Source organism: Urocitellus parryii, chromosome 7 (genome assembly GCF_045843805.1).
Source record: "Urocitellus parryii isolate mUroPar1 chromosome 7, mUroPar1.hap1, whole genome shotgun sequence".
NCBI classification, from domain to species: Eukaryota; Metazoa; Chordata; class Mammalia; order Rodentia; family Sciuridae; genus Urocitellus; species Urocitellus parryii.
In genome coordinates, this window is record NC_135537.1 from 164,103,475 (window position 1) to 164,131,356 (window position 27,882).

At 50.6% G+C, this 27,882-nt stretch overlaps 1 protein-coding gene across 1 annotated transcript; it reads left to right on the forward strand.

The window, feature by feature from the left end:
- The first annotated feature begins 5,167 nt into the window (after positions 1–5,167).
- LOC113181309 (signal transducer and activator of transcription 5A) lies at positions 5,168–24,884 on the forward strand. The gene is made up of 19 exons (XM_026386790.2): positions 5,168–5,339; positions 6,132–6,269; positions 6,566–6,722; positions 7,788–7,877; positions 10,642–10,816; positions 15,953–16,083; positions 16,293–16,444; positions 16,914–17,069; positions 17,407–17,586; positions 19,154–19,241; positions 19,342–19,464; positions 19,840–19,932; positions 20,659–20,865; positions 21,473–21,567; positions 21,663–21,793; positions 22,475–22,630; positions 23,247–23,301; positions 23,621–23,725; positions 24,630–24,884. The coding sequence occupies exons 2-19, from the start codon at positions 6,142–6,144 to the stop codon at positions 24,790–24,792; spliced, it is 2,385 nt and encodes a 794-aa protein (XP_026242575.1). The 5' UTR covers positions 5,168–5,339; positions 6,132–6,141; the 3' UTR covers positions 24,793–24,884.
- Positions 24,885–27,882: the final 2,998 nt, after the last annotated feature.

The following is a 27,882-nucleotide window of genomic DNA, read 5'->3' on the forward strand; positions in this document are numbered from 1 at the left end:
AAGAAAGGGCTGGGTCATTGGTTCTGTGTTCGTTTTGACTTTATGTTCCCTATTTGCTCCTGGAGTAGGGAGTCCTACTTTGAGGCTTGGAGCAGGGGAATGAGCAGGGAAGATATAAGTGAGTATAAGATTTAAGAAATCAAGGAAGGGGGTTTGTAATCCCAGCTACTCGGGAGTCTGAGGCAGGAAAATGGCAGTGTCAAGCCAGCCTAGGTAATTCAGTGGGGTCCTATATCAAAATTTTAAAAAATCAATAAAATAAAAAGGGCCATGCCTGTAATTCCAGCAACTTGGGAGGCTGTGGCAGGAGGATCGCAGGTTTGAGGCCAGCCTGAGCAACTTAGCAAAACCCTGTCTCAAAATAAAACACAAAAGGGCTGGGGATAGAGCTTAGTGGTTCAATACCCAAATCCAAAAAATAAAATAAATCAAAAGGGCTGGGAACGCAGCTCAGTGGTAGAGTGCTTTTTGGTTCAGTCCCCAGTATGACAAAAAAATAAAAAATAAAAATAAAGAAAAAAAAACAGAGAACAAAGGGAAACAGAGGTGACAAGAAAGAAACCCCCTCCAGTCATAACAAAGGAAAGTGGCAGAGCCTGGTGGATGGCAGGGAAGGAGGTGTGTAGCCCTCTCCCACAGAAACCCCAGAGGGCTTGAGGTTGGGTACTGAGCTGGCCAAGGCACAAAAGAGTTCTTGTTGGGCTAGAAGGAGGAGAAACTAGCTCAGCCGGAAGAGGGGCGATAGCCATCATGGATGTGGATAAGAAGCCAAGTCTGCTCTGGACAGCAGCCAAGCCCTCCCAGCTGCCCATCCAGTCCCTCCACCAGGCTCCGCAACCAGGAGGACATGCGAATGGTGGGTTCCTCCCTGTCCACCTGATGGGGCCACCAGGATGGCCTTCAACTCTCCTTTCTGTGCCCAGAGAAAAGCCACCTGCCAGCTCTCCCCCATGGCAGCAGGTAAAGGAGGCAGGATCCCCCTCCCTCTGTCCAGTTCCACATGCTTCCCTCCCCTCATTCTGTTCCCAGAAATAGAGGACAGTCACCATGCCTCAGGCAGGGTAGCCTTGTGTTCTGTTGGTGACTTCACAGTAAACTGACTTCTCTGAAGAAGGTGGAGGAGAGGGGACAGAGGTAAGAATGGGCTTCACCCCATCCCACAGCTCCTTGCTCCTTACCCCTTCACCCACCCCCACCCCCTCCCCAGGTCTCCTCTGTCTTCATGGACAAGAACAGGGCAGCATTTCTACAGGGAGATACTCGGTGAGGGGACTGGTCTCAGAGGTGGGGTGTACTCTGAGTGTGGCCTGTGGCTCCACATTAGGATCCTTATGGTTGGGGATACCATGGAGGTAGATAGTCCAAACAGAAGCAAGGTGGGGGCAAAGCAGGATATTAAAGGCCCCAGGGTGTCAGTTCTCCTCTGTCTGCCACAAAGTTCAGAGGGTACAGAAATATTTCCTGGGACTACCTTCAACTTTCTTGGGAAGCCCCCTCCCCATTCTGGCTCCCAGGCAACAGAAACTCTCCTTGAAGAAGGGATTTGGAGCAGAAAAAAACAAAGGGGTCTCTGTACCACCTCCTTCCACCTCCAGGACAATCAGGTCAAGGTGACCTCCATCTGGTCTCCCTAGGATAGGGGCTTCACCCACTAACCTGGTCCCCAAGGGCAGGGCAGAAAGGGGACTTAGGATTATCGTTCCCTTCCACCATGAACTTGACCCATCTTCACATAACATATGTCACACTGAATCATTTAACAAAGCAGGGCATGGGCAGCATGGAAGTGGAGGTGCCATGCTCTGTACCCCAGAACAGTCATGAGCTAACCTAACTTATGGAGACCTCTCCAATCTGCAAGTGTGCTGGGGTTGGGAGAGTTCTAGGAGAGTCGCACTGAGCCCCTGCCTTAGGTCTGGGCAACTGGGATTGTGGTTCCAGCTGGGCACTCCTGGACCAGACAGCTTCAGATAGATCTCCTTTGTGGATTAATCAAAGGGGATGATTCTGGCCCTACCTTTCAGACTGATGCGAGTATCAGTGGAATTGAAGAGTTCTACCATGTTGTACACACATGTGCCATGATTCAGTTCAGGATGTGTGTATAGTATGCTAAATACAAACTAGGCTACAGATCATTACTATTCTTAGTAAAATATGGCCCATTTCTTTTGGGATCTGTATTCCTGTAAGATTTTTTTTTTTCAAATCCTTCCTCACTCCTCATCTCATGCTACAACCTGGAATTTGGGGTGAAGGACAGTTGGGGACAATGAGACCAGCCTCTAACCCTGGTTCAATCCAGACTAGGCAGTTTTTAATCTTCCTGAACCCCATCCTTGAAGCCTCAGTTTTCTCCCCCATAGCATGGTCCCCTAAAACCACTAGGGTGCTTTGTGGTGGGAAATAGCAAAGACCAAACCAAGTGACTGAAAACAAAAAGAAACCCCAAATTTGACATTTCCGGGTAGTTGTGTTATCTGGACGACCACAGTCACCTCTGCCCCCAACCCAACTCTCTGACACTCTGCTCTCCTTTAATCCCTCAAGTGGCCTTTGCCCATCCTGAGAGAGCTCCAAAGTCCCTCCTCCTTCACACTGCATCTCAGAGAACAGAGGCCCAGAGAAAGGGAGAGAAAACCCAGGCAGAAACCGAGAGTCAGGGAGATGGTGGGGATCGGGCTGGGGGGAGAGGAGAATATCAAAGCAAGAGGAGGAAACAAATAGCAAGAGACACAAGACGTAGAGCCTCACAGACAAAGACCCAACTGGAGAGAGCTAGAGAGAGTAGAGCTAGCGAAACACCTGCTGGACAGAGATGTGGTATGGGGGTACCTGAGGGCTCTGAAGACTCTGCCACTCCCTTTTAGATTAGCTTTTCCAGTTCTGTTCACCGACACCTCAATAATAGCTCTTTAGGACCCAGACTTACCCACACCCTAGCTAAGCCAAACCCAGTTCAGCCAGATGTTTGGTGGGTGGGAATTCCCTGCAGGAGTTCCCTGCAGGCCCTAGGGGAGAAGTATTCAGAGGCAGTTACCTGAAGTGGGCTGGCAAGGTCCCTTTTCTTAAGCATCACCCTCATATCACCTTCTTCTAGGTACCTTGATGTGAATCTACAGCCAAAGTGGTCCTCTGCTTCCAGCCCTTGCTCAGAGGACTTGGAAACTCAAGGAATCTGCTCCCAGCCATTGACTTTCACATTTGCCTGCAGCAAAAGGCTGGTGGGCAGCCAGGCACGGTGGTACAAGCCTGTAATCCCGGGAACTCGGGAGGTTGAAGATAGGAGGACAGCAAGTTTGAGGCCATCCTTAGCAACTTAGTGATGCCCTAAGAAAACTTAGTGAGACCCTGCCTCAAAAAAAAAAAAAAAAAAAAAAAAAGACTGGGGATGTGGCTCAGGGATAAAACACCTCTGGGTTCAATCTTCAACACAACAACAAAAAAATCTGGTGGGCATACTTGGCAATCGAGGCCTGCCCACCTCTTGGTGAAAGATTGAGATCTGCCACCAACCAAGTCACTTCCTCTCTCCAGTGTTTGTTCTCCCATTTGTAAAATTGTCATGGTCACTTTCAGCTCCAATATTTGATTCTCACTCCAGGTGATCCCTAGCTGTATGTGTATTTGATCCCCGGCCCACCAAAACTATTGCACAGGGTGGTGGGGAAGAAGGGAGAGAAGAGGGCTCGAGGAGCTTCCTCCTACCTAGGCACGCCCTCAGGAACATCTGAAAAGCAAGGTTTCCTCAAATCCTCCATGTGCTCCCTTTCAGTTTTCAATTCCTTTCCTCGTGATTCTGCCAACTAAGTCACTGTGGCCACACATGGAAGGCGGGGAGAACCCAGATATTTCAACTTCTGCAGAAAAACTTGTTTTTTTTCTCTGAAGTAAAAAAAAAAAAAAAAAAAAGAAAAGAAAAGAAAGAAAGAGAAAAAGAAACAGAGGGAGGTAGTGAGGAACAAGAAGGGGGGAGTAGGAGTGAGGAATGGAGAGAAAAGGGCAGATCCAAGAAGGAATTAGGGAGGGAGGAGGCAAATGAGAATTATTCCCCCAGGACACTGGGCCTTGGCTCAGTTGGGCCATGAGTGGGCAGCCAGGCTGGCCCCTCCTTTGGTACTGCCAAAACCAAATGCCAGGCAGAGAGGAGGCCCAGAAGAGAGGGAAGCTGGGCAAAGGGGATGGAAAGCTTCCAGGATAGCCTTACCCAACTCCTCAGGCCTTGTGGGGGGGGGGAGACCCTTGGGGAAGGGGACTGTGACCTAGGCAAGGGTCTAGGGAAGAGATTCACTGCTGTGGCAAGGCATGTAGGCAGACACAAGGTTGTCAGGATTCAAGACCACCTCCCTGGGTCTTTTCAAAGCTAGGGCCAGCCTCAGATGTGACTGGGCTGGGGAGAATGGAGGGGCAGATTGGGTTATGTCAGATTGGATTAGGCCCTGTACGCACTATGTGTTCCTGGGCAACCCCCTTTTCCTCCCTGGACTTACATTTCTTACCTACAAAGTTCAGGAGGTGGGGGGCAGAGGACTGAATCATATGATTGCAAAGGTTCTTGTCTGGTGCTTCTTCACCAGAGAGTTCAGACGGTGGGAGTAATGGAAGGAGGAAGGAGAGGAGGCGGTGGTAGTGAGGTTGGTTTCTCCGGAATCCCCAGTCCTTTCCCTCTCTTAAGTTTTACCTTTGAGGTCACAAAAGCTGTGGCCTCAAACCTACATGAAAACACACAACACACACACACACACACACACACACACACACACACACACCCTTTTCAATCTAGAAACTCAAAGGATGACACTTGCCGGAGCTGGGGGTCATCCCCAGCTAGTCCACCCTTCCCTCCACCGCTTCTGCGAATGAGAAAACTGAAGCTCTGGTTTGGGATTTTCAGAGCCCGGGATTTCCCTCCCAAGCTGTCCAGCGCTTCTTGCCCACCAGGGCCGGGACGCTCCCGTCGAGCCGCAGGCGAGGGCTGGCTGGGATTCCCGGGGGACCCAGCCGTCGGGGCAGCCCCCACGCGCGGCGCCGCCCCGCCTCTCCGGCCGCCTCTCCGGCCGCCGCCGCTGCGCACTCGCCCGGAGCCGGCGACCGAGGGCGGAGGCAGAGAGGGAGCGACAGGGGCTGGGAGGGGTGCTGGCGAGCGCTCGCGCGCTGTGTATGGTCTATCAGAGGCAGCTGACCTTTGAGGAGGAAATCGCTGCTCTCTGCTCCTTCCTGTAGTAACAGCCGCCGCCGCCGCCACCGCCACCGCTGCCGCCTCCCCCGGGAGTCCGGACCCCGAGCAGGAGCCGCGCGCGCAGAGCCGAGCTCGCCGCCGGAGGGCTCAGCCTCACCAGGTAGGTGGCCAGCGGCGCGGCCCGGGCGGCGTGCTGGGAGGGCCACGCGACTGTTGGCCCGGCCGGCACCCAGGCACCAGCCACCCTGGAGCCCGACGGCTGGGAACCTAGCAGAGATCGCTCCGGCTTGCCGGCTTGAAGAGGGAGTTTCGTGCAGAGTGTAGAGCGGAAGAGGGACGAGGGACCAGTCGCCAAGATGAAGGGAAGCGGTCCCCCGTGGGCACTGTCCTGGCACGCAGTGGAGGAGAGCGCTGTCGGGCCGGACCCGGAGAGAGGGTGTCACTGGAGCACAACCGAGGGGCATGCCAGAGACCAGTGTCCATCTCCCCAACCCGTTCTCTTTGACAGCCTCAGCCGCGTGCCTGAAGGGACCGGGCTGTCGAGTGGCAATTACTGCGTTGCCCTAATTTTGAACTGGAGCATCTCCCCTTTAGAAATTAAGAGTCAGGGTCCAAGGCAGGGAGGGGGATTTTTGCAGCCCTCTCCTAAGGGCCTATGGGCCTCTGCTGTCAAGTTTCTCTTTCAGTTTCTAAGCTGTCCCCCCCACTCTGGGGAAGCCCCAGTAGGGTGAGGGGAGAGGAAGAGGAGAAGGGCACCTGCCTCTCCATACCCCACCCCAAACCTCAGCGGGTTCCTTGTTGGAGGGGAAGGGCGGTCTTCCCCTCCTTACTGTCTTTTCTTCCCTCACAGGAAAAGTGTGTCTGGGGGAGACTGTCGTTCTCCGGTGGGCATGAGAGGGCTGGTCGGGTCCCTGCTGTAGGAGGCACCTCTTAAGCCCTCTGTTTGCCCTAGGTGAAGGGCCATGGCGGGCTGGATTCAGGCCCAGCAGCTGCAGGGAGATGCACTGCGCCAGATGCAGGTGCTGTATGGACAGCACTTCCCCATCGAGGTCCGGCACTACTTGGCACAGTGGATTGAAAGCCAGCCATGGTAGGATGTCTCTACCATCCAGGTCTCCTTGGTCTCTAGATCTCCTCTTTATAGTTTCTTGTGACTCTGCTGGTCCTGTCTGTTCTCTGCGGAAGGGGCGGTGTCCCTGGGAAAGGGGAACAGGGAAATTGGAGCCTCTGAGGAGACAGAGAATGTTTCTAAATTCTAAGCTGCTAGGAACAAGTTCTGTGGGCCCTGGAGCACCCTTTAGTTAAGAGCATGGAATTTCCATGTCACACTTTTAGTCCTCCTTGCCCAAGGAGGTGCCACAGTAAGCCCCCCCCCTCTGCCCCCAGGGATGCCATTGACCTGGACAATCCCCAGGACCGAGCCCAAGCCGCCCAGCTCCTGGAGGGCCTGGTGCAAGAGCTGCAGAAGAAGGCGGAGCACCAGGTGGGGGAAGATGGGTTTTTGCTGAAGATCAAGCTGGGGCACTATGCCACGCAGCTCCAGGTGGGTGTGAACACCAGGTCACCGGCAGGGAGGCACGTCTGCCTTCTTATTTTAGCATCAGAACCTCTGGGGGTTTTGCTGGCCTGGCCACTGACTCACCATGTGACCAGGAGCTTAGTGGCAACTTTTCTTCAATTTCCCCCACCCCCTCTTTCTAAGTCAGACCTGTTGGGTTCCCTTAACTTACTACAAAGAAAGAGGTAGGAGTGTGTGTGCAATGAGTGAACCCGCATTGTGGACAGATCAAACAGAAGGGATGAAGGAGACTGAGTCAGGATACCTTTGCTAGAGAAAGGAAGGCTGGCAGATTCTAGAAATAGGGAAGGAGGCATCCCTCTTGGGGCTCTTTTTGTTATAGGCCGGACAGTTGCTGAAGAACAGAGTCGCCTGGGAGGCAAGAACTAGATAAAAGGGCTTTGAATTAAGGGTTGGAAGAAAGATGTAGCCTCTGGGGGGAGTATGGAGGAAGAGAAGGATGTTTTGTAAAGCAGGAAAGGGGTGTGGGTGGTAATCATGGTCAAGCATTTATTGGAACTCCCTTTGTTTTTCTTAGAGAACCCCTCTTAAATCCAGAGTACCAGGGAAATGAAAGTCCATCCCAGAAGGGGAAGGAAACAGGAGAAACCTGAGGGGAAACAAAATAGGAACCCAGGGGCAGGCGTATGGTAGAAAGTACCTTGACATTGGCAGCGGATGCTCTGGGCCTTGAGTCATCTACTCTCTCATTTATTTGACTCTGGACAAGTATTTAGCCTCTCTGAATATCAGTTTTCTTGTTTATAAAAGGGGATAATAATTTCTTTATGTCATAGAGTTTCCATGCTGTGAAAGTCAAAGGAAATGTTAGATTGAAAGTGCTTTGTAAACTGGGTTTTCTGTCACTGCAAACCAAAGAAAAAGATTCATGAGGAATAAAAGAGAGATAGAGGTATCTAATGATGGCTCCTGAGGCTTCCTGGGAAAAGCTGAGGCAGGGGTTGAAGGAGAAGAAGGGGCAGAGGTGGCGGGGATCTGCATGATTGGAGCAGAGGGTGACCACTGGTGGCTGCCATTGCCTTCTTTCAGAACACATATGACCGCTGCCCCATGGAGCTGGTCCGCTGTATCCGGCACATTCTGTACAATGAACAGAGGCTGGTCCGAGAAGCCAACAATGTGAGTGCCCTGGGGGTGTGGGAAGAGGAGCTGGCGAGTCCTGCCACCTCATGCCGTCCTCCCCTGACACACTGTGTTTTTGCAAAACTCCGGCATGTGGAAAACACCAAAGAAATAGGAGACTTGGGCAAATGTGAGAGGCAGTGCTGCATGTGGTGTGGAGTGACCCCGGGTTCAGTCCCCAGCTCAACCATTTACCAATCTTGTGTCTTGAGCAAGTTACTTAACCTCTCTGAATCTCTTTTTCTTCTTTTCTCTCTCTTTTCTTCATAGTGCTAGGTATTGAACCCACGCCATCATGTATGCTGTGCAAGCACTCCACCATTGAGCACATCCCCAGATCCCTTCCATTGTAAAATAGGTGTACCTACCTTATAGGGTTATTATGACAACTAAATGAAATACCGTGTGTGCCAAGGTTGGACAAACAGACCAATGAAACAAAAGAGGAAACCTAAACACACACGCATGCACGCACACACACACCTGCAAACTACCTCTTTGTCAGAGATGGCATTACAAATCACCAGGGGAAAAGATTTGATATTCAATAAATAGGACTGGGACCAAAATAAGAAATGGTACCCTGCTGGTGTCTGTGAGGAACACCAAAGGCAAGGTTTAGAAGATGGAAGACAGGCAGGCTAAGAAAAGCAAGACCCAGGGAGCAGGAGGGAGACCTATCTCCACTTTCTGAAATCTTTTTTTTTTTTTTTTTTTGGTGGTGCTGGGGATTGAACCCAGGGCCTTATGCATGTGAGGCAAGCCCTCTTCCAACTGAGCTATATCCCCAGCCCCTCAACTTCTAAAATCTAACGGCAGCAAACATCTGCATGGACAATGGAAAATCCTGTATTATCTGCAGTAAAGCAAAATTAATTTTGTAAAGTGACGTAATGAAAGACCTTAGGGCAGTGCATGAATCACAGTGGTATTATTTATTTATTTTTTATTTAAGTTATGGACACCTATTGCAGGGATTTTACAGTTCACTCAGTAGATGTTTATTGAGGTCCTACTATGTGTCTGATGCTGGGCTGGGACAGGAGAAACAGATAAAGGCTTTGTCCCTGCCCACAAGGAGTCCCAGCAAAGACAGATTCTCCAGAGGTGAGTCAAGTGCTAAGGGGACATATATGGGAAAAGTGCCATTTCAGATTGAGGCAGCTGGCAGGGCAGTGTCTTGAGGAAGGGGTGGGGCAAGAAGGAGGAAGGGAGGAAGGATGAGTTTTATGGCTCGGAGTAACAGCATATGGGAGGGCAGGAAGGCTTCAGCCATGGAGTCACATTTGAAGTCTTGCAAGTAGCCAGTGTAGCTGAGGAGAAGGGAGCCAGCTGGGGAGTAAATGGGTAAAGTTGGAGAGGGAGCAGAGGCCAGGTTACAGAGGGTCTTGCAATACAACACTTGTGTCCTGAACTTATAATCACAGAGCTACCTGTGGACATAGAAAGGATGCAGCCCTGATTGAGAAACGCGTGTCTGAAGTACTGGTGTGGTCACATCAGGGGCACAGTCCTTCTCCCTTCCATCAAACTGGTGTTCAAAGCCTCAGGGACAGAGAGGTCATAGTACTTGGGGAAACTCACATCCTTATGCAAGAAAACAGACTAGCAAAAAGTGAAAATACAAGTAAAAGGCACTTTCGGATAAGAATCGTGCTGCTACCAGGCTTAATGGCACATGTCTGCAATCCCCGTGATGCAGGAGGCTGAGACAGGAGGATCTTGAGTTCAAAGCCAGCCTCAGCAGCTTAGAGAGACACAAGCAACTCAGTGAGACCCTGTCTCTAAATAAAATTCAAAAAAGGGCCGGGATGTAGCTCAGTGGTTAAGTTCCCCTGAGTTCAATCTCCAGGACCAAAGAAAGAAAGAAAGTAGTGTTGCTGTAAATTGGCCCCACAGGGAAGGCCCCTCTGAAAAGGAATGAGTTAAAGGACTTGCCTCAGAAGGATTTGGTGTCAGAATGTTCTAGACTGATGGAACAGCAAAGGCAAAGGCCCTGAGGCAGGTACGTGCTTTTGTATTCAAGGAACAGAGATAGAAAGTCCAGGTTGCTGGTGTAGTCAGGCAGCAGGGGATCTGGGTAGAGGAAGGTAAAGGCTGTCCTCTAAGCTGGCTGAAACTATACAAGAGTTTGGATTTTTTTCTGAGAACATTTCATTGGAAAGTCTGTGAATTCAGTTAGGTGTTAAAGGATCGCTGAGGTCCAAGGAGGCCTTCTTGGTATATCACTGATAACTTCATTTTGGTGTCCCCAGGATACCACCTGTTTGAAGTTTGGTCTCCTCGCTCTTCCTTGAGTCATAAGAAGGTCTCGGGTGCAGTGTGGATGGTGTGTGTTCACAAGCCATGCCATGCTCTGAAGCGTCAGCACTTCTAGATTAGCTCAGTGAATAAACCTGGAATACGGAGTTGTCCCCGTCAGTAGAAGACCCAGTTGACATCTGGCCTGTAGAGTTGACGTTTCTCCAAAGGAAATTCAGTGAACCCTCTTTGGGATACTCTGGCAGAGGCTTGTTCTGAAATAGAAATTTCTTCTATGAAGATGCCATTATCTACCCCACTTGTTTCTCTTCTTTCTTTCTCCTTTCTACCCCAATTCTGGCAAATGACTGTCTTTCTGACTCAGGCGACCCTTCTCACCCCAGGTTTGGAGTTTGGGGTCATAGCATTAGCGTTCCCCAAGGCCCGAGGTTTTCTCCCCTCTTCTCTGCCCAGCACTCTACTCCTCGTCACTTGTGACTTCCTCTCAATTCATCTCTAGTGCAGCTCTCCTGCCGGGATCCTGGTTGACGCCATGTCCCAGAAGCACCTTCAGATCAACCAGACCTTTGAAGAGCTGCGACTGGTCACACAGGACACAGAGAATGAGCTGAAGAAGCTGCAGCAGACCCAGGAATACTTCATCATCCAGTACCAGGAGAGCCTGAGGCTCCAAGGTGAGGAAGAGGGTGCGGGGCAAGGGAACCGTGCATGTCCCTGGTGTGGGAGTGAGGAACATTCTGTGAGCAGGGTAGGGGCAGGGTCAGTGTCCATCTCTCCAGGACCTTGCCCAAAGTCATGGCTCCCTGCCAAAGACTAGATTCTAGGCTAGGCCTTTTGCATGTGTGATTCAATTCAGCGTTTATGACAAGCTTGTAGAGTAGGAGATAGCTGAGTTGTTCCTATTTTTCAGATGGTACAGAGAGTTTCAAAGAGAACAGATGGCTTAGCCTAGGGTGCCTATAATTTGTAGAACTTGGTCTCAATTACAGCTATGTTATAGAATCCCTGTCTTACTAAGCTAATTGTAGGTATTCAGAGACTATCTAAACAAATGGAGAGATATGGGCAAAGTGTGCCTTAACCAGAGAGAGGACATGGGAGGGGAATTTCTTGGTTGAGGCAGGCTAGGGGGAGGTACTTCAGGAGTGGCTCACAGGTTGTGGACCTGAGGTAGGGTAGCATTGAAAAATTCTCTCTATCCTAGGGCTATAGTTTGCCAGTGGCTGTCATGATAACAGTTCAGGGAAAGAAAAATTGACTTAGAAGGAATGAACAATTTGAGGCATTTTAAGACATGGCACATTTGTCACTCACTCCAGACTGACCTTAGAGATGTACCACTCCATTCTAGAGAGAACAAGAAGAGTTGTACTAACATTTCCCTTCATCTTTCTCCTTCTGGCTTTTGAGGTAAAAACAGGTCATTGATTTTAAATCTTTCTTCCATACACACACACACACACACACACACATACACACCACACACACACACATAAACATGCATAAATGTATATAGATTATGTGTATATACATCACACATATAGAGAAAGATTTAAAGATATGATTTTTCCTCTCATTACTGCTTTAGCTGTACCTCATAACTTTAGATATACTGTGTATTGCTATCATTCACTTTGAAACTTTTCTAATTTTTCTTGTGATTAATTCTTTTACCTTGTGTGATATTTAGAAGTATACTATTTAATTTCCAACTATTTCGGGTGTCATATTGGTATCATGTTGTGACTGATTTCCATGTTGTCTTGTTATTGATTCCACTGTGATCAGAGAACATGCTCTATATGGTCTCAGTTCTTATAAATTTATTGAGACTTTTTTTATGGCCTATCATATACTTGATTTTAATGAATGCATCCTATGTATGTGAAGAAGATGTGTATTCTGTAGTTGCTTCCTTTAAAAATAGCAACAATATGCATGGTACAGTGAGTAGGGACTTTGCCTGTGATCCAGGATACTCTAGACACTGAGGCAGATTGCAAGTTTGAGGCCAACCGAGGCAATTTAGTGAGACCCTGTCTCAAAATAAAGTTTTTTAAAAAGGGCTAGAATGTAGCTCAGTGGCACACTGCTTGCCTAGCAAATTTTAGGCCCCAAATTCAATCCTTAGTACCACCAAAAAATAAAATATAATAATAATAATAATAATAACATTAGCATAAAAGATAAAATTTTATAAAAACAGACTACCAAATATGTACAACATCTATGTTTTCTGAAACAAATTTAGTGAGAAAAGTTGAATTGCTTTGCATATAGTCATGTGCTGTATAAAAATATTTCTATCAGCAATTAGCCATATGTATGCTGTTATCTACCTCATACCCTACATATGTGGTAGGCTATACTGTCTAGGTTTGTGCAAGTACGCTTTTACAATGAACAAAAATGATACCTCTTGATGTTCTTAGAATGAAAATATCGTCTAATGACACATTCTCAGAATGTGTCCTCATTCTTAAATGATGGATAACTGTGTTTGCAAATCTCTTCAGCTGGGTCTTGCTTTCAATTTGTTGTAGTATCTTGTAACCTCTAGAAAATTTCACAGTATACTTATAAAAATATTAGAGTGAAAAAGTAAAATAAGATCTTATGAACTTATGAAAAAAAATTTGATTTTGTGGATATCCTATAAGGGTCTCAGGAACCATCAGAAGTTCTCTTGACTACACTTAGAGAATCACTGATCATGGTCTTTGTTATTTTGGGGTTTTGCCTAATTGTTTTATTGGTTGCTAAAAGAGAGCAATCAAATCTCCTATTACAACTGTGGAATTGTCTACTTTTCAATTCATTTTGTAGGTTTATGTATTCTGATATAGATACATTTATAATTATTATGATTTTCTGAGCAATTACATAATCATTATGAAACGTCTCTCTTATTTTCTTCTGATATTCTTTGTTTTGAAGCTCACTTCATAAGATATTAATATAACTATTTCAGCCTTCTTTTTCTGTATTTCCATTAGCATATTTTTATCCAGGCCTTTTTAACATTTTTTTAGTTGTAGATGGACACAATACTTTTATTTATTTGTTTATTATTATTTCATGCTGGGGGATCAAACCCAGTGCCTCATGCATGCTAGGCATGCACTCTACCCCTGTGCCACCAGCCCCAGCCTTATTCAGGCTTTTTAAAGATTTTGTAATACAAAGGGCATATTGTTGAGTTTTGCTTATTCTGACAATCTCTGCTTTTAATTAAGATGTTTTGTCCATTAACATTTAATGTAATAATTAGTGTATTTGTATGAAGGTCTGACATCTTATTTTTACTTTTTTCCATATTTTTTATTGGTGCATTTAGTTTTACATAATAGTGGGATTTGTTGTGAGATATTTGAACATGCACACAGTACAACAATATAATTTGGCCAATATAATTTCCCAGTATTTTTCTCTTCCCCTTTCCTCCTCCCTCCCCTGGTCCCTTTTCTTTACTGATCTCCTTTCAATGAGGACTGACATTTTAATATTTATTTTCTGTTATGTCCTGTTAAGTATCTATTCCTCTGTTCCTCATTTTGGCTTTTTTTTTTACTCCTTTAATTTTTTCCAGAACTCAATTTTAATTGTTTACCATCTCTTCCGCTGCCCTATTAGTGCTTTCTGTACCCTGACCCAGCACAGTGACTGAAACATCATAAATGTTGAATGAATGTTGGCAGGATGCTTCTAGCATGTCTTTCTCCATCTGAATCCACCCCAAACTGACCCAGAAAAAAAACCCCAGCTCCTTCATAAAGTGGAAACAGGAGATTTCAGGCTATGGTTTCTACCTAAGTTCTTTGATTACAAGATTTATGAACCTGGATGTGGGTTTCAATTGCCCATGTGTAGGTTTAGGTTTAGATTCTGGTTTAGGTTTGCACCCACCGTGTATATGGTGTCAGTTCTGTCTGTTTTATCTGCCTCACCATTGCAAACACAGACTATTGATCTGTTGTGCAAGTGAAGGCCCAAGTCCCCAGGAGAGAGCAGTTACCTCAGATCCATTTGGCCTCCTTCCCAGAAACACCTGCATATGGCCAGGAGAGACTAAAATGGGTCACTTGCATGGGGAGGCTGGGTACAGGTATTGGGATCACCACCACCCTTCCCCTCCTGTGGGCCAGCAGGATCCTGGGGGAGCCATCGGGCCCCTCTGCTATGTTCCAAGCAAGGGTAATACTCTTCCCACTCAGTACCTTCCAATGAGATTGGAACCATATTTCCAAGTTCTGGTTCTCTGTTTTTCCTGGATGTCCAGCATTGCTATTGTCTGTCCCAGCTCTGGGGCAGGGACTAGGTCAATGTGATGTGGCCCTCAAGCCAGCCAGGAACTTGACTAAGACATGCCAACACACATCTTCTTGATTCAGTCTGAGTAAGGATGCTGTACTGTTCAAAAGTGTTATTGGAGCTGTGCGCGGTGGCGCACACCTGTAATCCCAGAGGCTCTGGAGGCTGAGGCAGGATTGCAAGTTTAAAGCCAGTCTCAACAAGTTAGCAAGGCCTCAGCAATTTAGTGAGACTCTGTCTCAAAAAATAAAAAGGACCTGGAATGTGACTGGTTAGGCAACCCTGGGTTCAATACCCAGCACCAAAATAAATAAATAAAGAGGGTTATAGGAAGGGAGTAATAATCCCAGCACTGGGGAGACTGTTTTGTTGCGGAGGGGGATAGGTTTGCAAGCTGAGGAGGTGGGCAGGTAGCTTTAACTGTGGGCATGTTTTGGGGTTATTAATCCTCAGGTAGTTCTTGCTTTACTCTTTTTCTTTCTTTTTTCTTTTCTTTTTCTTCTTCTTTTTTTTAGTATATTTTGTTTATTTAGGTTTTTATAAATTTTATTTTAATGTGTTGTTCAGGATCAAACCCAGGGCCTCATGCATACTAGGCAAGCGGTCTACCACTGAGCCCCAGCCCCAGCCATTGCTTTACCCATGTCTTAAGGATTTGTTCATAGATGTTTTGAAAAAGGGAGGGAAGCCTCCCTCCCTCCCTATTCTTGCCATCAGTGGGATTCCCAGCAGCTGGTGATGCCTCCCTCCACCCTCCCTTTCTAAGGGAATCTTGCTGAATTGTGTCCTAGAGGCCCTGGATATTGTCCCCATCTTCTGTTGATTTCCTCCCTCCTCTCACCCCCTTCTCTCCCCGTCCCTTTGCATTGACCTGCCCTGGACAGACATGTCAGATGCTTTGCAACCCCTAGTGAGACTCACCACTGGGGAGGGACTGCCAAGTTCAGGGATGAGACAAAATAAGGGAGCAGGGCCTCCCAGATGAGGTCCCCTGCACGTGAGGGTGGGACCCAGCAGCTGCTTGTCTCTGTCACTCTTTCATTCTTGTCCTACCCGCCAGTCACCAATAAGGACCAATCTACATAGAATTCAGGCCTGCCTGGCTGCTCCTTGAGCATTTTCTGCATCGTCATCCCTTTAAAGTCCATGGCACTGAGCATTTGCCAGGATTCTCCCATTTTACGTGTGGGGAGCGGAGACACAGGAAAGAAAGTGATTTGCAGAGTTCACCCAGAGGGGTTTGGGGGCGAGCAGGGTCCTGAGCACCCACTTCCCAAAAGGGAGGCTGGGTCAGGAGGCCAGTGACCAGAGCCCAGAGGCTGCCTTCTGAGGGAGCGTCTTCATCTTTGGGCACCGGCGACTGTAGGTAGGAAGCCCCACTTGCCATCAGTGGATGTCTGACCCTGGAGGTCTTGCTCCAGAGCAGGTGAGTGGGAATGCTGTGGGCTTCCTGGGGTTGCCAGGAGTGATGGTGGTGGGTGTCGTGTCCCCTCCTCCAGCTCAGTTTGCCCAGCTGGCCCAGCTGAACCCCCAGGAGCGCCTGAGCCGGGAGACAGCCCTCCAGCAGAAGCAGGTGTCCCTGGAGGCCTGGCTGCAGCGGGAGGCACAGACACTGCAGCAGTACCGCGTGGTGAGTAGGATCCTGCTTCTCTGGTGACTGGATGGAGGGACAGAGCCAGGGAGAGCAGGGGGCCAGACCCTCTTCTCTGGGGTCCTGTGAGGGCAGGGGTCAGAGAGGGAAGGGCCTGCTGGGCCTGCCTGGCTCCCCGGGATTGTAGGGGAGGCCCTGCAGGGCTGTTCCCTGGGAGCCCAGAAGGGCTGCTGTCCCCCTTCCCACAGGAGCTGGCCGAGAAGCACCAGAAGACCCTGCAGCTGCTGCGGAAGCAACAGACCATCATCCTGGATGATGAGCTGATCCAGTGGAAGCGGCGGCAGCAGCTGGCCGGGAACGGAGGGCCCCCCGAGGGCAGCCTGGACGTGCTGCAGTCCTGGTGAGGGCTGTGGGGAGGCAGCAGGGTGGCAGGGCTCCAGGGTGTGCTGCCAGCTGCCTCTTCTGCCTCCTGCCTTGGCCTGAGCAGCAGGCTTCTTCTGACTTGTGACAGCCCTCATCTCACCAGTGTCCTGGTTTAGATATGGACTTTGTTCCCTGTTCCATTTCCCCAGGGATGCAGTCAGTCACATGTTGGGGAAAGGGACAGGGCTTTGGTATGCAGTGACTCTTGGGCTGGTTGGACCCAAATCAGGGTGGCCTCCCGTGCATCCTCTACTTCTGGAAGGCAGGAGTGCCCTGTGTACCCATGGACCATGGGGTGGGGAATTGCTGTGCCGTCCTGGGTAGGTCCTTGCTGTGCAGGTACAGCTATGTTGGGGGGGGGTCTCCCTAGGCTGGGAGCCCCCAGGCTCTGGCCCAGGGTGGGGAAGAAGCCATCATTCCCATGTGGGCCCTGGGACTCCTCGCAGGTGTGAGAAGTTGGCCGAGATCATCTGGCAGAACCGGCAGCAGATCCGCAGAGCCGAGCACCTCTGCCAACAGCTGCCCATCCCTGGCCCAGTGGAGGAGATGCTGGCAGAAGTCAATGCCACCATCACAGATATCATCTCTGCCCTGGTCACCAGGTGACTGCTGCCTCTCCACCATGCCCAGGGCAGAGCAGTTCCCTTGGGGTTGGCATGTGGGAGGCCGCAGGTGCCATCCAGACCACAGGCTGTGCCTCGCATCCTCTCCCACTGCATCTCCAGTTGCTCTGGCTGCTTGGGGCGGCCCTGGCCCAGTTTCTGGTGTGGACACTGAGGGAGGTGCCTCTGCTTGCCCTCCCTTATTTCTGGGTACAGAAGCCTTGTGTTGTCCTTCGCCTGTTAGACCTGTGGGAGGTCCCTTTCCTCAGAGAGAGACTCTTCCCCCACTCCCACGCCTGCATCTCATCGTGTGTCTGGTCACTCATGTCCCCTGCAGCACATTCATCATTGAGAAGCAGCCCCCTCAGGTCCTGAAGACGCAGACCAAGTTTGCGGCCACCGTGCGCCTGCTGGTGGGCGGGAAGCTGAATGTGCACATGAACCCCCCCCAGGTGAAGGCGACCATCATCAGTGAGCAGCAGGCCAAGTCCCTGCTCAAGAACGAGAACACCCGCAAGTGAGTGTGCCTGTCCCTCCTGCCTGCATTCCCCATGCTGGGTTTTGGAGGTCCCATGGACTGGGGCAACAGGTTTGCTTCCTCTGTGCCTGTGTCCCACAGGTCCCCTCTCCTTGGTTCACTCTGCTCCCAAGTACAGTAGACTCAGGGAGGCCCCACTCAGAGAACTTTCTCCGCCTTGCTGGTTGCTGGAACTTAGTAGGTCATCAAGTATTGCGCTGCCACATGACCTGTTCACTGTGCAGAGCAGTAGGGACACAGCTGTTTCTAGACCGATCTTATGAGGTCCCTCAGCCATTGATTAACAGAGCAAGCTGCTGACACAGAGAAGTGATTACTAGTGTATGTGACCAGGGACACATACAGGGCATCCTGGAAGGGGGTCTTGTTGCAGATGGTGGTCTCAGGTTAGCAGTGGGACACAAGTGGCTAGTGCCCAAGCTAGAGAAGAAAGACTTTTCCAGACACAGAAATTGTACTATGTCCCAAAGGAAAAGTATAAAGAAAATACATGTGGTCAAGGTTGGGGCTCAGGGGACAGGGAAGGCTACCCACAACTTATGTGGTGAATGAAAGAATGAGTTGCATAGGAGACCTGGTCCCGTCCTGTATCACCCAGTTAAACTGTTTCCTGAATGCCCAGTCTGTGATCTAGGGAATGTGTGGTAAAGGAGCTCTCAGGTTAGCTGCAGAATCAGAGAATAGCACACTTTTTAAAAATAAGGTATTACCAAAAAGTGTGAGAGAAAATTAAAATAGTGATATCATAGCTTTCAGATGTGGGAGCAGGGCAGGGTGTTGAGCAGCACTAGACAAGTCAAGGAAGGTCTTCTGTGGAGACAGTTGAGCCAAGACTTGAATGAGCACTCAAGAGTGTTTGGGGTAGTGACAAGAGCAAGTGCAAAAGTCCTGAGGTAGGCACCAAGCCTGCCTTGTTCCGCAGTCAAGGCCAGTGTGATTTGCCTGTCCTGAGTGAAGGGAGGGGAACTCAGACCAGGGAACAGGGCAGGGGTTGATCATGGAGATCCTTGTAGGCCGTCATCAGGGTTTTTATAGTAACTGCACTAGAAGCTGCCAGAGGTCCTGAAAGCCCCACCTCAATCTCAATGTCAGTACTCAAGAAACTTTTTTTTTTTTTCTAATTTGATTCTAGGGATTGAACCCAGTAAGGCACATCCTCGACCCTTTTTAGTTTTTTATTTTGAGACAGGGTTTTGCTGAGTTGCTTAGGGCCTTGCTAGGTTGCTGAGGCTGGCTTTGAACTTGTGATCCTCCTGCCTCAGCCTCCTGAGCTGCTGGGATTACAGGAGTGCACATCTGCCCCTGACCCAAGAAACTTCTAACCTGATGCTAGAGACCCAGCCTCCCCCTTAGAGACCTTGCCTTGGTCTGGCAGACTGATGGAGAAGACAATATCCCAGTGTGACACCAAGGAATACTCTTAGGGGGTGGGGAGAGGGGCTCCTGGCAAGAGCCAAACGCTGTCAAACGCCAGTCCAAGCTGTGGACAGGATGTTGGTCCTCACGGGGGGCCTGTGTGAACCTGGGGTACCCCTCTCCTTTGTAGCGAGTGCAGTGGCGAGATCTTGAACAACTGCTGTGTCATGGAGTACCACCAAGCCACGGGCACCCTCAGCGCCCACTTCAGAAACATGGTGAGCACTGGGCCTGGCCTCAGAGGGAAGGTCTGCCCAAGGCTGAATCCTCGTAACCAGCCAAAGTCTCCCTGTCCTCTTCTGGCCTCCTGCCCTGCAGTCGCTGAAGAGAATCAAGCGCGCCGACCGACGGGGTGCAGAGTCTGTAACAGAGGAGAAGTTCACGGTCCTGTTTGAGTCTCAGTTCAGTGTTGGCAGCAATGAGCTTGTGTTCCAGGTGAAGGTGAGGCCCCCCACACCCGTCCCCATAGGTCACCCAGAGAGGTAAGGGACCTGTCTGGTTGATTCGGGAAAAATCAGAAATCTCTGACTCCTCTCAGTCTCAGCGCAATCATCCCACCCCGCGGTCAGAAATCCCACTCTGCAGGCACCTGTTTGTTGTATTATCACCTGGTGCTGCTGGCCCAGGCAACTTAGTCAAGGACTGAGGAAAAGAAAAAAAAAAAATTTGTGTTTTGGGTCAGCTTGTGCTTAGCATTTGTTGGGAAGGGCCTGTGCTTGGAATTGTGGGTAAGGAATGAGGGCTGGGAGTTTTGTCTGGGCAGAGAGCAAAATGGTGCTCAGTCCCTTTCACCTTTCATTCCTTTGACTTCCATAGACCCTGTCCCTCCCTGTGGTTGTCATCGTTCATGGCAGCCAGGACCATAATGCCACCGCCACTGTGCTGTGGGACAATGCCTTTGCTGAGCCGGTGAGTCCCTACAGGATTTCCACATTGTCCCCCTGGGCCCCAGAGCTCTCCATAGGGTCAGCCTTCACTCCATGGGCCCCTGCTAAAGGGGGTCCTGACCCCAGAACCAAAGTGAAGCTGGATGAACAAGTGCCCTGTTCTCAGGCCTGTCCTGGGGCTGTCAAAGTTCCAGGTTTCTGGACTGGACTCTCTGAAGTCCATGAGCCTGCTCTTTGGTCCCTGGTCTCTGAACTTTGTTGGCCTTATGGCTGGGATGCCTGATCCCTGGGTCTGGGTCTCCAATCCTGCAAGCCCCCTCTCCCTGTTTTCTTCCTTCCTTCCTTCCTTTTTTTTTTTTTTGTGTGTGTGTGTGTGTGGGGGATAACCAGGGGTTGAACTCAGGGACACTCGACCACTGATCCCCATCCCCAGCCCTATTTGGTATTTTATTAGAGACAGAGTCTCACTGAGTTAGTTGCTTAGCACCTCGAAGTTGCTGAGGCTGGCTTTGAACTCAAGGTCCTCCTGCCTCAGCCTCCTGAGCTGCTGGGATTATAGGCATGTATGTCATCATCCCCCCACCCCGCCCCACATGCCCAGCTCCTTCCTCTCTTCCCCCTTGTGTTTCTGTCTCCTTTCTGGATTGTCTTCCATCCTCTCTTAGTCTCTGTGTGTCATGTATATGTGTAAAAATTTCCAGCTCTCTCCATCTGCCTTTTCTTCCCATTTTCTCCATCTCCCTCTCAGGGCAGGGTGCCATTTGCTGTGCCTGACAAAGTGCTGTGGCCACAGCTGTGTGAAGCTCTCAACATGAAATTCAAGGCCGAAGTGCAGAGCAACCGCGGCCTGACCAAGGAGAACCTCGTGTTCCTGGCGCAGAAACTGTTCAACAGCAGCAGCGCCCACCTCGAGGACTACAACAGCATGTCGGTGTCCTGGTCCCAGTTCAACAGGGTGAGGAACCTGGGCTTCCAACTGCCTGCCTGAGACTACTGGGGTCCTGTCACTTCTCCTCCACATCAGGGACAGGCTGATGCCTGGGGCTAGGGTCCCACCCTTCACCTTCCACCCCCAAGCACTTCTTCCTACAATCAGGAGAGATGGGGGCTTAGACCCCAGGAAATATAGACAGGGGCCACAAGGAATTGCACTCAGCTGTGCAAGCTGGAGCAGGATGGTGGAAGGAACCTGGGGCTGGGGTTCAAGTACTAGATCTGTTAACTAATTTGCAGGCCCCTTTGACCCCCTGTGCTTCAGTTTCCCATCTGTCACATGAGAGGGTGAAGCAGAAATGTCCTTGGAAGGTCATCCAGCCTGGAGAGTGCTTTACAGCTCCCACCCCCAAGCCAGGCGAAATGGCATGTGCCTGTAATCCCAACAATTGGGGAGGCTGAGGCAGGAGGATCGAAAGTTAGAGGCCAACCTCAGTAAATTAAGCGAGACCCTGTCTCAAACAACAGTTCACCCTGCACCAGGGACCCTTGTGTCTAGAAGCATGGGGCAAGTTCACTCTGGGTGACTTGGACCCCAGCCTTGACTCTGGGTTTCCTGGGGCTCTCAGGAGAACTTGCCAGGCTGGAACTACACCTTCTGGCAGTGGTTTGACGGGGTGATGGAAGTGCTGAAGAAGCACCACAAGCCTCACTGGAACGACGGGTGAGGAACAGGATCACAGAGCCGGGAGGCAGGGGGACAGCCTGGGGACACCAGCTGTCGGCCCAGCAGTAACATCACGTGCTCCATGCACCCAGGGCCATCCTAGGTTTTGTGAATAAGCAACAGGCGCATGACCTGCTCATCAACAAGCCCGATGGCACCTTCTTATTGCGCTTCAGCGACTCGGAAATCGGGGGCATCACCATTGCCTGGAAGTTTGACTCTCGTGAGTGCCCATGTCACCCTCACTCCTACCCAGGGGCTCTGTCTCCCATGTCCTTGCTCCCCATCCTCCTTCAGGCCTGTGTCCTCAGAAGGCACCCACTGGGAAAAGCAGGAACTAAGCTCGGCGTGGGAGGAGTGTTGCTTGGAAATGTAACCACTTCCTAGCATTTTTCATCTTGGAGAACCTAAAATTGCTGGCCCCACAGACTCCAGAACTGCTGAGTGGGTCCCCAGATGTTTCATGCTGTCCCTGCTCTGCCATGGTTGGCCTTGCTGGTGTCTACTTGCCCGGTTTGCTAAGTAGAATGTTCCAGTGTGCGCTTTCCCGTGTGAAAAGGCATGCAGGCTGGGATCGTAGTGTGAGCGAGGAAAAAAACCCAGGTTTCTCTGTGAGCCCTCCTTAAAACCCCATAAGCCAGGGCTGGGGCTGGGGCTCAGTGGTAGAGCACTTGCCTAACCTGTGTTCGAACCTAACTGGGTTCGATTCTCAGCACCACATATAAATAAATAAAGTCCATTGACCACTGGAAAAAAAAAAAAAGTTAAAGAAAAAAACCCAAAAGCCAGATGCAGCGGTTCATACCTGAAATCTCAGTGACTTGGAAAGCTGAGGCAGGAAATTCACAACCATGACCTTCTCCTGTGGGAGTAGCTTGCGGGAATGAGGTTGTTCCTTTCACAGCCGACCGCAACCTGTGGAACCTGAAACCATTCACCACGCGGGATTTCTCTATCCGATCCCTGGCTGACCGACTGGGGGACCTGAACTATCTCATCTACGTGTTCCCTGACCGCCCCAAGGCTGAGGTCTTCTCCAAGTACTACACTCCCGTTGTAGGTGGGTCCTGATGCCTGACCCCCTGGGCCTTTCCCAAGCCCCTGAACAGAGTCATAGGGTTGGGCAGTGAGGGTTCCCCAGGAGAAACCCGATGCCGTTTCCCCTGTAGATTTTGGTCCATGGGACAATGAAGAGGACCTCAGGGCTCACAACTGTAGGAGAGGAAGTGAAACTTGTACTAGTTTTTTGTTTTTTTCTCGGGCAAGCTAAAGAAGCTGAATTCTCACTTTGCAGGGTTGGGGGAGAAAGCGGGATGATTCCCATCCTCACGGACCTCTGACTTTCTCACCACGCCCCACCCCACAACCTGCCCCCAAGTTGAGTGTAGGAAGCAAAATGGACAGGTTTCTCCTCTTCAGCCTCCCCAGGCTGTGGCTTCTTGTTTCTGTCTCTTGTCAGGGGTGGGAGCAGGAGGAGGGAGAGTAAAACCAGAAAAGGAATCAGAGATGGGACTAAAGCCAGGGGGTGGTGACCCTCAGCAGGTGTTTTTTTTTGTGAGTCCTTGGGAAATCTCACCCTGAGAAGGCCTCAGGGTGGTGCGGGCAGGAGGCGGAGGGCATGGCTGGGCTTCTATTCACGTGCATCTCCCAGAGACCTTGCTTTTCTTTTCGTCAAGGGGGCAAGGCGGTGGACGGGTATGTGAAGCCACAGATCAAGCAAGTGGTCCCAGAGTAAGTGTCCAGGGCCCAGCTGCAGGCCTCCGGCTGCCTCTCCCTTCCCCACCCTGACACAGCCACCCCTAACCCTGGGCCAACATCCCTGATCCCCCGGGAAACCTGGCTCAACCCTGGCATGGGAAGGGACTGGACCTGATTGTGCTGTGACTGACATCCAGGGTTCCATTCCCATAGCTGGGGACCTTGGGCCCGGTGGGACACTTTGTCCTTGTACACCTCAGAAAGGACCTAAAGATTTCCCCAGAGCCCCTCCCCAGGTCAGCTGCCAGCCAGGCCCCAGGCAATGGAGGCCATGTTCTGCTTCCCTCTGCAGATTTGTGAACGCAAATACAGACGCTGGGGCCAGCGCCACGTACATGGACCAGGCCCCCTCCCCGTCTGTGTGTCCCCAGGCTCACTACAATATGTACCCACAGAAGTAAGTTGTGTTCTTCTGGGGTCTATGGGGAGGAACTGGGCCCTGGCCTCAGGCTGGAGGCCTAGAGGGCTGGTGGGACCAAGGAATCCGGAGCTCCTCTAGGTCTGCAACCACCAGGCTAGGCCTGGGTGGGTAGTTTTCTTACACTGGTGAGGCTGTTGGAAGGGCTTGATTCAGGGTAGCTGTGCATCAGAGGGGAGCAGGGTAGAAAATGGATCCTTTCTGCACTGTGGTGGCCTGGGAGGGGCAAGCAACAGTGAGACTACCACAGGCATGGCAGTCAGGTTGCTTACACCATAAAATGGAGTGAACACCTGCCTTAAGAGGCTGTGAGGACTGGTTAAAAGCTTTTTGTGAGTCCTCAGTGAAAGATGTGTATGAGGTCATTGAATGGCATTGCAGGTGGGTGCAGTTCATCAACCCAACCGCTCCGCTTACAGATGAGCACAAGGAGAGGGAAACGACTCCCTAGATCATGCTATGAGGTAGCAAGAGATTCAAGTGAGCTGGGCACGGTGGTGCAGGCCTATAATCCCAGTGGCTCTGGAGGCTGAAGCCCGAGGATCGTGAGTTCAAAGCCAGCCTCAGCAACTTATCAAGGCCCTGAGCAACTCAGTGAGACCCCGTCTCTAAATAAAATATAAAAAAAGGCCTGGGATGTGGCTCAGTGGTCAAGCACCCCTGGGTACCAAAAAAAAAAAAAAAAAAAAAACCGCAAGTGGAAGTGGGATGTGTCCCAAAGAACCAGTGAGTGACTGCTATCCAGCCTGGAGGAAGGGGTCCCTCCAGAACTGTGTCTGTCCTCATGAGACACTAGGATGAGTGGGAAGCAGGCTGGGGACTGTCCTGGAGGACTTGGGGCTAAGAGACATGCCAGTTCCCCTGACATCCTTCTGTTCGCCAGCCCGGATCCCGTCCTCGATCAGGATGGAGAATTTGACTTGGATGAGACCATGGATGTCGCCCGGCACGTGGAAGAACTCTTACGCAGGCCCATGGACAGTATGGACCCCCGCCTCTCCCCGCCTGCTGGTCTCTTCACCTCTGCCAGAAGCTCCCTGTCATGAATATTTGAATGCCACGCTTCTCTTTGGAAACAGTATTCAATGTGGAGACTCCGTTCCAGTTGTGGTCGCAGCACTGCTGTGTGTACTGATGCCTTTGTGTGCATGCGTTTGGGTACGAGGTGTGCCCACCTCGCCCTTGAGTGGCTGAAGCAGTGGTGGCCTTTTGGTTCAGATCAAGACCTCCAGGAGCCCAATGGGTCTGTCTGTCTCATGCAAGAGATGGAGCTTCTGTCATTGTAGGTACTCGTTGCAGGCAAACCTCTTCCTCTCATGTCCTTTATCTGCTGGTAGCTGTTAAAGTGAAATTATTCCAGAAAAGGAAAGGAGACAGGTAAATGTTCTAAGCTGCAGTTTTACTCCTGAGCTAGAAGCTTCGCCCTCCTGATGCCTGTGCCCATATATGTACACAGATGTGCATCTGTCCCCATGCACATATGGTGGTCTAACTGATGCTTTCCCTCCAGAGGGAGGCGGAGGTTCATTCTTGATATTTCATAATGTAGTGAATGTGGACTCCAGGTTTTTGGTGAGCCCTCTGAGAGCATGTCTAGGCCGGAGCCATTTCCTAACATAGTGAAGTGGGTTCATTTGAACCAGAGCTATTGGAGCTGCTCTGAGCACGTAGTGTCTTGGCCTCTTGTACTTGAGTCCAGGCTGTGGGGTTCCCTGCAATATCCCCTTTTCCATCCTGCGCTGGGCTTCTTTCTTGCCTCTGTTTGCAACCTTGCTGATGAGAAAGGAGGAAAAAATTGATTCAGGACATGGTGGGTGAACAGAAGGCCTGAGATTTGCAAGGCTGATGCCATCCCCTGGGGAGAGGGGAACTGCAGCAAGGGACAAGCTGCCACCTCCCAGTTGCTGCAGGCCCATAGAGTCTAGAGTGAAGGGTTAGAACCGCTCCACTCTGCTAGGAGGTGGAATCTGGAACAGGCCTCATGTCCAGAGAAGGCCTAACTCCAGTCTCAAGTGCTCCTCCAAGGTTACATGACACGCAGCCAGGGCAGCTGACAGCAGAGATTGGGAGTCCCAGGTTTAAACCTCTCTGAAGGGAAGTGGGGACAGAAAGATGGATTCTTTTGTACTTTGTACATAGACCACACATTTGTGTAAACAGTGTTTTGGAATAAAATATTTTCATAAATTTTCTGTCTTCCTCCTGGTTTGGGGGACTGGTGGTGGTCTCCCTGGTTGATGACAATCACTAGAGCTGGAGTTGTTTCGTTCCTATGTGGTCTATGCTGTAAGTTTTAGCCTGAGACCGCAACTCTGCTCCCCTCTGTCTACTCTAGGAGTCTGACCGCCCCCAGAATACTGTCAATGCTTCTCAGGGGGCTACAGCACTAGGTAAGGGGGCACACATGCCCAAGAACGCAGAAGCTTGAGGTCTAGAGAAAAGAAGGGGAAGGACTCACTGGGGGAGGGGGCCCATAGGATGGGCAGAGCTGAGCTCTAGGCCCCCCTTTTATTTACTGCTGCTAAGAGCAATCTTGAAGCTGGCATCTGAGGGTCAGTGTCAAGGTGATTGTCAACCCTCCTGGGGCCAAGGCAGCTGAGAGCCAGTAGGAAAGTCCATCCTCCCCTGGCCTCTTCCCAGAGACCAGCAGGTGGCACCATCCAACTGCCGCTCTGGCCTGAGTGTGAGGAAGGCTGGCCAGGGAGGAGAGAGGACCAGCTTCCCACCTGTAGGCTTCCTAGTCCCCAGCTGTGGTCAGTCTAGGAGGTGAGGCTGGGGCTTGGAGTGTGGGGTGGGGGAGTAAGGAACTGTGGACAAGTTTATTCAGAACTCAAAGCAGGTTGGGGGCAGGGGCTTACAGTCTGTCCCAGGGAGGTGCAGGGGCCCAGAGCAGGCTGGCAGGCGGTAGAGGGTGGGGGTGGGAGAGAAGGCAGGCGCCACCACCCGCCCCAGCCACACTATCTCTGGTTGCATCTCTGCAGGGGAAACGCAGTATCTCACACTGGCTCTGTTTTCATGGCACTGGGGCCGTGAGTGGGGGCGGGGGGATGCTGATGCAGAGCCAGCACTGGTGTTGGTGGCCTTTCCCTGAATTATCGCCACTGACCGCCCAGGGGCCCCACAGCAACCAGCTAGTGAAATGTCTGTGTGTTGTTCCCACTGAGTGAACTGAAGAGAAGGCGATAACGGGCAACTATAGCCAAAGGCCTTGGGAGGGAATCTACACCCCAACCCCCCTTTAGGTAGCTTATCGGACCCCAGACAGGACACAGCAGCTTTGGGAGGGAGGAGAGAAGAGAAGAGGGAAAGGGCTGCTTTGACACCTTTGTGTCACTGGACTATAACCCTTTGCTCCTGGGTTACCTCTCACCTGGAGGCTAGTGGCTAACATAAGATGGGGGGCCAGGCATCACCTCAGGAATGAGAGGTGAAGGGAATCTCAGTCCTGGAGCTGGGGCCTCTTCCTCCCAAGGCCCTCTTGCTCCCACCCCAGCTGGGCCTGAGTGGAAGACCCCTCCAGACAGAAGCAGGGCAAAAGGAGCCTCGTCAGCACAAATGGAGCTGCCACGCTATTAGACGGTTCCTATATAATTTTTATTTCTGGAAGTTAAAGTAGATACAGCAATATACAAAAAAAACCCACAATAATATAAATTTTTACACTAGGAAGTATACATTGGAATTCGAATGCAGTGGCTAGGGACAGCAGCTTACAAACCACGGGAATTCCTTGGCTTGGCTGGGGACCGGTAGGGGACAACAGACAAAAAATGGGCAGGTCCTGAGGACTCTGTTTTTTTGAAGGGGGGGCCAGAATAAGACTCAGCTCCTGTCAGAACTTTTGCTATATATAATCAGTTAAAACCAGGCGAGCATGCTACCTAAAGCCATGAACTTTATAATACTTGTTCCAGAGAAGCCCAAGCCCTTGCCCTAGGTCCCTAGGGATTAAACCCAAAGGTAAGCCCCAGCCTCACCTTTCTACATATTCTCTCAGTTTATGAGTTCAGCTTATTGTGTACTGAAGAGTGTTACTGGAGAAGGGAAAGCTCCCTACACAAATAACCATCTTGAGGCCAGAGGACACAGGTGGTCGAGGCAAGCCCTGTTCATCCTCACCCCCTTAATCCAGGCTA